Source organism: Bison bison, unplaced genomic scaffold (genome assembly GCF_000754665.1).
Source record: "Bison bison bison isolate TAMUID 2011002044 unplaced genomic scaffold, Bison_UMD1.0 scf7180017864461, whole genome shotgun sequence".
NCBI classification, from domain to species: Eukaryota; Metazoa; Chordata; class Mammalia; order Artiodactyla; family Bovidae; genus Bison; species Bison bison.
This window is the reverse complement of record NW_011495023.1, coordinates 14,748,476-14,758,742: the sequence shown is the minus strand read 5'-3', so window position 1 is coordinate 14,758,742 and position 10,267 is coordinate 14,748,476. Positions and strand designations below refer to the sequence as shown.

At 37.8% G+C, this 10,267-nt stretch overlaps 1 protein-coding gene across 2 annotated transcripts in view; it reads right to left on the bottom strand.

Moving 5' to 3' along the window:
* MRC1 (mannose receptor, C type 1) overlaps positions 1-10,267 on the bottom strand; it is a 115,045-nt gene that overhangs the window by 35,608 nt on the left and 69,170 nt on the right. For both annotated transcript variants that reach the window (XM_010859989.1, XM_010859987.1), the window contains 4 exons: positions 9,041-9,082; positions 2,727-2,890; positions 1,606-1,673; positions 80-180 (listed from right to left, as the gene is read on the bottom strand). In XM_010859989.1, the coding sequence (XP_010858291.1) occupies positions 80-180; positions 1,606-1,673; positions 2,727-2,890; positions 9,041-9,082 (375 nt within the window). The remainder of the gene's footprint in view (positions 1-79; positions 181-1,605; positions 1,674-2,726; positions 2,891-9,040; positions 9,083-10,267) is intronic.

Genomic DNA, 10,267 nt, shown 5'->3' with positions numbered 1-10,267 from the left:
AAAATAGTATTGTTTATATTATGTAATTTTACCACAACAAAAAAAAATTTTTTTTAAAGAAGATTGTGATCTTGTCTACCTGAATTTGAATACATGGTTACACAGTTTTCATCATCATTTGCAAAATTGGGTTCACCTGTGGCCCAAGCCACATAATCCACTTTGCTTCCATCCATCCAACTGGAAAAGAAAATTAAGGTATTAGGCAAAAATCTAATTACAAGAGTTAGGAACTCCTAGTGGTGGGAACAGGCAAGTTAATTAAGATGAAGAGACCACAGCATCTTAAGCAAAGAGAAGAGAGGTTTCTACAGAGACCACTAGGAACCCCGGAAAGCTAGCTGCTGCTCCTGGGGCATTGAGATCTCCTGCAGCAACTGGATGCCTGACTAGTCTGCCTTCTTTTCCCTCCACAGAAGAGGTAAGTGCTTTTAGTCTTGAAGTGAGAGAAGAAATGGAGATTCCCAGTTACCCTAGAAATGGACTCAAAGTAAACATCTTCCCATAGTATTTCTTGGGCATGATTCCCACAAAACAAAACTACCCACAGAGAGACAGAGAATATAGAGATTCTCATTGGGCCCCATTCTCTGATTTTCATGTTTACTCTGGTTCCTTCCAAGATAGGTGAAAAGTGAAAGTTGCTCAGGCCTGTCCGACTCTTTGCAACCCCATGGACTATACAGTCCATGAAATTCTCCAGGCCAGAACACTGGAGTGGGTAGCCTTTCCCTTCTTCAGAGGATCTTCCCAACCCAGGGATCAAACTGGGATCTCCTACATTGCAGGAGGATTCTTTACCAACTGAGCTACAAGGGAAGCCCTCTAAGATAGGTAAGCCAATGTTTATTTTCATAAATTATAGAAATTCTGAGGCTATTAGCTAGAAAGAGAAAGGAGATCATTGAATTCCACCTTCTCTTTTGGAGGTGGTTAAAATGGATGCTTGCCCAAAGGAACATCAAACATCCTGATCTTTAAAAATAATTTATATGGGACTTTCCTGATGGTCCAGTGGTTAAGAGTCCATCTTCCAATGCAGGGGACACAGTTTCATCCCTGGTCAGGAACTAAAATTCCACATGCTAAGGGGCAACTAAGCCTGTGTACCACAACTAGAGAGCCCTCATGCTGTAACGAAGACCCAGAGCAGTCAAAATTTTTTTTAATTTCTAAATCTTTTTAAAAAATAATAATGAGAGTGAGTTTGGGTCTTTCTTGCCAAAAACAGCAACGGCAGTCACAATTGGTTCTGGGCACCAAAGACAGTCCCAATGGGAATAATTTTTCAAATAAATTCAATATTCATATTTGGGTAATACATCTTCCTAATAGATGATTTACTAACAGGTGATGACCCCCTAAAACAGAGAGGTGACATTTTGTAAGTTTCAATCAGAGCTTGAGTTGTTTATCTGAGAACTATATTGTTGAAAATACTTAAAAGGACTTTTTAAAATTAGTTTTTTAAAAAGATGCTCTGTAGATTGAGAGCCCAGCAGGGTTTTTTTAAATGCATTTAGCAAAAAGAAAGTCTGAAAATTGCTCTTTAGTGTTCATCACGTCACTGTCCTTAGCAAAGTTGTTTTATTTTGATTTACTTACATAAATTTTTTATCCAAGCTGATCAATAAACCAATAAAATATGCCGGCTGTACATCATTCCTGTTCACCTAGAACATGTAAGTTTACATATAGTTCAATCTGTACTTATATGATAGGCAAATTTTAAATAAAACCTACAGGTTAATGAGACAGGCTGTTAGGGACTTTTCTAAGGAGGCAATCAAGCAGAAACTCTGTTGTACATTCAATGTTTTTCACAGAAATAAAATGGAAAAAAAATGCACATTATGTAACAACCTGTATTTATATAGCAAATACCTTAAGACATTCTCTGTAATATCAAATACCATTAGTAATTAGATATTATTAAAGATATTCTTTTAAACAAAGTAATCATTTGGGATTATGTGTCTAAGGAAAGACTTCTCCATCCACACATATATTGGTGCAATATTAGGAAATACCTTGAAATTTTCAAACCATGGTATATCTATGAAAATGGAGACGAATCAGACTACACTCCAAAACCTTCATAATGAAATGAATTCTTACTCTTTCATTACTGTTGAGTTTAATTTTTCCTTCTCTCTTACCTCTTTTCTGGATAACAATAAAGATGCCATGAAGATTTTTAAAAAGGAAGAGTGAGTGAAGTATGCTTGGAAAAAATCAATTATACTTTAGCTGTTAGCTGAAATTTCGGTACAGTCAAGAAACAGTCTTATATGAATAATCAAACTGTACTATCTATTGACCAAGAAACTAATCCAACTAAGACATAAATTAATAATCAACTTACACTGTATACAAGGGTTCAGGACTGATATGTAACAACTAGTTAAGAATGATAATCTTTGAAAACAAAATTAGTGAAGTCAAGCCATCAAGTCTGGATTCTCCCAAAGCCCAGTCAGTCCTCCCAAAAAGTCTAAACACTGTTTCTGGGTTCTATGATTCTGCACTGAATATTCCAACAATCAAGTCATTCACTTATGTGATGGCCAGCACCCTCCTCCCTTCCCCTGGGACTCATATCTTTACTCCTGACCTTAGGAGGTTCAAATTCAGCACATAACTGGAAATTGCACCATGAGGTAGCAATTGCAGACATTATTGTTGCTTATCACATGTCACTATTTCATTCTTATTCACATTCTTACATATTTCCATAGAAACTTCTTTTCACTTTCACTTCGGATAGAAACAAGATCACCAAAATTCCTCTTGCAAAATTCTCGTGCCTTGTCCATGGTTGCCTTCTCTTTGCTGAAATAATACTGGTAGTCTTTGTAAATAACCCACCCATCATCGGTGACTGGTAGATCTGAAAAATAAATGAAAAAGGTGATGAATTTTACTTATACGAATTCAAGAATCTGGTATGTAAGCTACACAAAAGTGAAAAGGGCAGAGCAGCCCTTCAGAGGTATCTGCAACTCTGAGAACTCAGAAGGAGCAGAACATTTATGCCAATATAGACTGAATTACCTAAACCCAAATATCTACTTTCCAACAATTCTGTAAAAACTAAGTTCCACGTATCATTATTGGGTAAGAGAACTCCCAACGTTACATTCATCAAAGAATCACAGAGCTGGAATAATTAACATACATGTACCCAGATGTTCTAGATTCAAAGAATAGAAGCCATGAGAAAGCAGTTTTCATCTCAGTGTAACAAAGAGGTTTTAACAGATGTACTTTGATGCTTCAGTGTATAATTGGAGAACTAAGGAATTCGCATACCCGGAGAGCTTCCAAGGCTTCTTCCCAATCAAAGAATTCTATGGTTCTGTGCTGTAGCAGGCTGAATAAGAGTCCAAAACATACCCAGGTCTTTTTTGCTTTTAGAATTGATTCGGCTGCACTGGGTCTTAGTTGTGGCTTACACTGGGGTCTTTAGTTGTGACAGTGTGTGTTCTAGTTCCCTAACCAAGGATTGAACCTCAGCCCTGCATTGGGAGCATGGAGTCTTAGCCACTGGATCAACAGGGAAGTCCTGATATCCACGTATTAATATCTGGAATCTGTAAATGTTATACAGAAAAAAGGTACTTTGTAGATGTGATTAAGTTAAAAACTTTAGATGGAGAGATTATCCTAAGTTTTCTAGGTAGGCCCCAAATGTAAATCATAAGTATCCTTATAGTGGGAGACAGAGGGAGATGTGAGTACAGAAGAAGGTGGCTTTGTGACAAATGAAGGAAGATGCTACATCGTTGGTTTTGATGAAGAAGGAGTGGGCCATTAACCAACAAATGTAAGGAATGCAGCTCTAGAGCTGGTGACAACAAGGCTATAGACTCTCCTTTAGAGCCTCTGGAAGGAGCATGGTCCTGTCCATCCCTTGATTTCAGCCCAGGGAAACTGAGATCATATTCCTGACCTCCAGAACTGTAAGAGAATAAATGCGTGTAGCCACCAAATTTGTGGTAATCTGTTACAGCAGCTATAGGAAAGTCATACATGAGGCCCTTGGATTTGATTCATGAACACTGAGAAATTGCATTAACATGCCTGATGCTTGTGCATGTCAGTATCTGTCTGGAGGAGAAGATGCAAGTTCTCATAAGATTCTCAAAGATATTAAGAATCTCTTTTATCTTCCCAGGGTAAGCATTCCACACCCACCCCCCACCCCTCTAAGAAAGCAATGAGAGAAAAAAAATCTATCAATATCAGAAAAGAAAAAAAAAGGCGGAGGTAGAACAAGATGGCAGAAGAGTAGGTTGACATGGAGTACATCTCTCTCCACGGATACATCAGGAATACACCTTCAGACACAGAAGTGCATGCAGAATACCAGCTGAGAGCAGACAGGAGTACCTGAGCAGCGGAAAAGAGTACATAGAACCACACAAAACTCGGTAGGAGGAAGGAACTAGGGGGAAAGACAGGAGTGTTAGTAGGACTGGACCTGCCCTTGGTGGGTGGGGGAACCGAAGCAGGGGTCTGATCCCTACATCAGGGCAACTGTCTGAGTCAGAGGAGAAAAATTTAAGGCTGAGAGTGAAACTGCTGACCTGTGGCAGCCTAAATGGAATGAGAATCAGACAGTCTTTGCTGCAGCCATACACACCCTGGACAGGGACGCAGGTCCTGTGGAAGGCGCAGCAGCTGGGAGCTGGAGTTTAGGGACTGTGGAGCAATCCCAAGGTGAGGGTTGCTGTTGACTGTGGAGAGACGGTGAGGGGATGTAAGGGAGGAGGTTGTGGGGGGAAATGCCTGTGGAGGAAAGCCAGGCAGCCATGGAAGCAAGGCGATACTGCTGAATCACGTGTAGGGGGGTGGAGCCATCACCATAGCCTCTCTCCCCATCTGCCAGCATCAGCAGCTGAACAATAGAGAGGTTGGCCCATCAAACATCTGACGCACTGAACTACAGAATAGGACCCTACCCAGGGTGCCCCTTTAAGTGCCTGACATGCCGATCTACAGAGTAGGACCCCAGCCAGGGGAGCCACCCTATGTTCCTGATGTGCTGAACAACAGAGAAGGACCCCAGGCAAGGGAGCCCTCTAAGTGCCTGAATGGGTGGAGCTACAAACAATAGGTTACTGAAGAAATCAAAAGGGAAATCAAAATATTTCTAGGAAGAAATGACAGTGAAAACATGACAACTAAAAACCTATGGGATGCAGCAAAAGTAGTTCTAACAGGGAAGTTTATAGCATTACAAAAGCTCTCACTGTTTTCAGATGACATGATACTGTACATAGAAAACCCTAAAGACAGTATCAGAAAATTACTAGAGCTAATGAGTGAATTTAGCAAAGTTGCATATACCTCAAGAAACAAGAAAAACATTGAATAGACAACCTAACTTAACACCTAAAACAATTAGAAAAGGAAGAACAAAAGAACCCAAAATTAGTAGAAGGAAAGAAATCATAAAGATCCAAGCAGAAATAAATGAAAAAGAAATGAAAGAAACAATAGTAAAGATTAATAAAACTAAAAGCTGGTTCTTTGAGAAGATAAACAAAATTGACCAACCTTTAGCCAGACTCATCAAGAAAAATAAAATAATCAAATCAACAAAATTAGAAACAAAAAAGGAGAGGTTACAACAGACAATGCAGAAATACAAAGGATTACAAGAGACTATTATGAACAATTATGTGGCAATAAAATGGATAACCTGGAAGAAATGGACAGATTCTTAGAAAAGTTCAATCTTCCAAGACTGAACCAAGAAGAAATAGAAATTATGAACAACCCAATTACAAGCACTGAAACTGAAGCTGTGATAAAAAATCTCCCCAAAAAACAAAAGCCCAGGACCAGATGGCTTCACAGGAGAATTCTATCAAACATTTAGAGAAGAGCTAATGCCTATCCTTCTAAAACTCTTTCCAAAAATTGCAGAGGAAGGAACACTTTCAAATTCATTCAATAAGGCTACCATCACCCTTATACCAAAACCAGACAAAGACAACACAAAAAAAGAAAACTATAGGCCAATATCACTGATGAACATAGATGCAAAAATCCTCAACAAAATTTTAGCAAACAGAATTCAGCAACACATCAAAAAGCTCATATAGCATAATCAAGTTGGGTTTATTCCAGGGATGCAAGGATTCTTCAATATACATAAATCAATGTGATACACCATATTAACAAATTGAAAGATGAAAATCATATGATAATCTTGATAGATGCACAAAAAGCCTTTGACAAAATTCAGCACCCATTTATGATTAAAACTCTTCAAAAAATGGGCATAGAAGGAACCTACCTCAACATAGCAAAGGCCATATATGATAAGCCTACAGCAAACATTATTCTCAATGGTGAAAACCTGAAAGCATTCCCCCTAAGATCAGGAACAAGACAAGGGCATCCACTTTCACCACTGTTATTCAACATAGTTCTGGAAGTGCTAGCGACAGTAATCAGGGAAGAAAAAGAAATAAAAGGAATCTAGGTTCAGAAAAGAAGAAGTAAAGCTCTCACTGTTTTCAGATGACATGATACTGTATATAGAAAACCCTAAAGACAGTATCAGAAAATTACTAGAGCTAATCAGTGAATTTAGCAAAGTTGTAGGATACAATATCAATACACAGAAATCACTTCCATTTCTATATACTAACAATGAAAAACCAGAAAGAGAAATTAAGGAATCAATCCCATTCACCATTGCAACAAAAAGAATTAAATATATAGGAATAAGCTTACCTAAGGAGACAAAAGAACTATACACAGAAAATTATAAGACACTAATGAAAGAAATAAAAGATGACATAAACAGATGGAGAGATATTCCATATTCCTGGGTAGGAAGAATCAATATTGTTAGAATGACTATACTACCAAATGCAATCTACAGATTCAATGTGATCCCTATCAAATTACCAATGGCATTTTTCACAGAACTAGAACAAAAAATTTCACAATTCATACGGAAACACAGAAGACCCTGAACAGCCAAAGCAGTCTTGAGAAAGAAGACTGGAGCTGGAGGAATCAACTTTCCTGACTTCAGATTATACTACAAAGCTACAGCCATCAAGACAGTATGGTACTGGCATAGAAACAGAAATACAGACCAATGGAACAAGATAGAAAGCCCAGAAATAAATCCCTGCACCTATGGGTACCTTATATTTGACAAAGGAGGCAAGAATATACAATGGGGCATAGATAGCCTCTTCAATAAATGGTGCTGGGAAAACTGGACAGCTACATGTAAAAGAATGAAATTAGAACACTTTGTAACACCATATACAAAGATAAACTCAAAATGGATTAAATACCTAACTGTAAGACCAGAAACTATAAAACTCCTAGAGGAAAACATAGGCAGAACACTCTCTGACATAAATCAAAGCAAGATCCTCTATGAACCATCTCCTAGAGTAATAGAGATAAAAACAAAAGTAAACAAGTGGGACCTGATTAAACTTAAAGCTTTTGCACAGCAAAGGAAATTATAAGCAAGGTGAAAAGATAACCCTCAGAATGGGAGAAAATAATAACAAATGAAACAACTGACAGAGGATTAATTTCCAAAATATACAAGCAGCTCATACAACTCAATGCCAGAAAAACAAACAACCCAATCAAAAAGTGAGAAAAAGACCTAAACAGACATTTCTCCACAGAAGACATACAGATGGCTAACAAACACATGAAAAGATGCTCAACGTCGCTCATTATCAGAGAAATGCAAATCAAAACTACAATGAGATATCACCTCACACCAGTCAGAATGGTCATTGTAAAAAAACCTACAAACAATAAATGCTGGAAAGGGTGTGGAGAAAAGGAACACTCCTGCACTTTTGATGGGAATGTAAATTGATACAGACACTATGGAAGACAGTTCAGAGATTCCTTTAAAAACTAGGAATAAAACCACCGTATGACCCAGCAATCCCACTCCTAGGCATATACCCTGAGGAAACCAAGATTGAAAAAGACACATTTTTTTTCAACACATGTGCTGCATTGTTCATTGCAGCACAATTTACAATAGCTAGAACACGGAAGCAACCTAGATGCCCATTGGCAGATGAGTGGATAAAGAAGTTGTGGTACATATACACAACGGAATATTACTCAGCCATAAAATGAAATGCCTTTGAGTCAGTTCTGATGAGGTGGATGAACCTAGAACCTATTATACAGAGTGAAGTAAGTCAGAAAGAGAAATATAAATATCATATTCTAATGCATATATATGGAATCTAGAAAAACGGTACTGAAGAATTTACTTACAGGGCAGCGATGGAGAAACAAAGAGAATAGACTTATGGATATGGGGAGAGGGGAGGAGAGGGTGAGCTGTATGGAAAGAGTAACATGGAAATTTACATTACCATATGTAAAACAGATAGCCAGTGGGAATTTGCTGCATGGCTAAAAATCTCAAACAGGGGCTCTATATCAACCTAAAGGGGTGGGATGGGGAGGGAGATAGGAGGGAAGTTCACAAGGAAGGGGATACATGTATACCTATGACTGAGTCAGGTTGAGGTTTGATAGAAAACAACAAAATTCTGTAAAGCAATTATCCTTCAATAAAAAAATTAAAAAAAGAATAACCTGTACACCAATAGTATATTAACACATACATATGGAATTTAGAAAGATGATAAGGACAATCCTATATGCAAGGCAGCAAAAGAGACACAGGTGTAAATAACAGACTTTTGGACTCTGTGGGAGAAGGTGAGGATGGGATGATTTGAGAGAATAGCACTGAAACATGTATATTATCATACGCAAAACAGATGACCAGTCCAAGTTCGATGCATGAAACAGGGCACTCAAAGCCAGTTCTGTGGGACAACTCAGAGGGATGCGGTGGGGAGGCGGGTAGGAGGAGGGTTCAGGATGGGGAGACACAGGTGCACCCATGGCCGTTCATGGTGATGTATGGCAAAAACCACCACAAGATTGTAAAGTAATTAGCCTCCAATTAAATAAATTAATTAATTAAAAAAAAAACAACAGAAACACCTACTGTCGTGAGGAGCTGGTGTTGGCTCAGGTTTGGGAGTTTGTCCTGGAAAACAAGAGAAAATACGATATAAAAGGTGATTGAATTTGTGCTATTTCATATCCTCTGGTTTCATTATTTTCATGGATTAATATAGCTAAAAGCTTAACTCTTCTTTCTCTTCCTTCCACTCTCCAATTTTACTATCATGTTGTGGGGGAGAAAAGCAAAGGGAAACAAAATTAGGAGTTTAAGAGTTCAACAAATTAGGTACAATACCACTAAAAATTGGAAGACAGTTTTTAAGCACAACAAGTAGCATTATATAAAGAAAGAAAAGAACATGAGTTTTGGAATCAGAAAATCTAGGTTCAAATCCCAGTTCAGGTTTAAATTTCTTACCTTTAATTTTCTCAACTACAAAAAGGAGTTGTCACCCACGTAAAGAGATGGGATAAAATATGCAAGTTATCGGTATTTAGAAGCTGCTCAATAGATGTTATTTTTACAGTAACACATCTTATAATCAGCTGTGAAAGTATAAATTTTCATTATTTGAAACCATTAGATACGAGCTATTTATTTATAAAATATAGTTTCTTTAAAAAAGCATATTCTTATTAAATGCACATTTTATGAAAAGTTAAATATTTTTCTTTCCAAGTAGTTAATGATCTACCTGGACTTTGTCAGAATCTGATAAAAGGACTCAAGTTATGTAGCTTTTGGTTTAATGAATTTAACATCTGTAAGAATAGAGCTACCAATAACACACAAGGAAATTAGTCCTTGGGAGCAAAGAGACCTTTAAAGAAAAACTGTCCACTATTCATTCCTCCAAATTCCTGTGAAATGCCAGGCTGTATGAAGCACAAGCTGGAATCAAGATTGCCGGAAGAAATATCAATAACCTCAGATATGCAGATGATACCACCCTTAAGGCAGAAACTGAAGAGGAGCTAAAGAGCCTTTTGATGAAAGTCAGAGAGCAGAATGAAAAAGCTGGCTTAAAATTCAACATTCAAGAAACAAAGATCACAGCATCTGGTCCCATCATTTCATGTCAAATAGATGAGGAAACAGTGGAAACAGTGTTAGACTTTATTTTCTTGGGCTCCAAAATCACTGCAGATGGTGACTGCAGTCATGAAATTAAAAGACGCTTGCTCCTTGTAAGAGAAGCTATGACCAACCTAGACAGCATATTAAAAAGCAAAGATACTACTTTGCCGACAAAGGTCCATCTAGTCA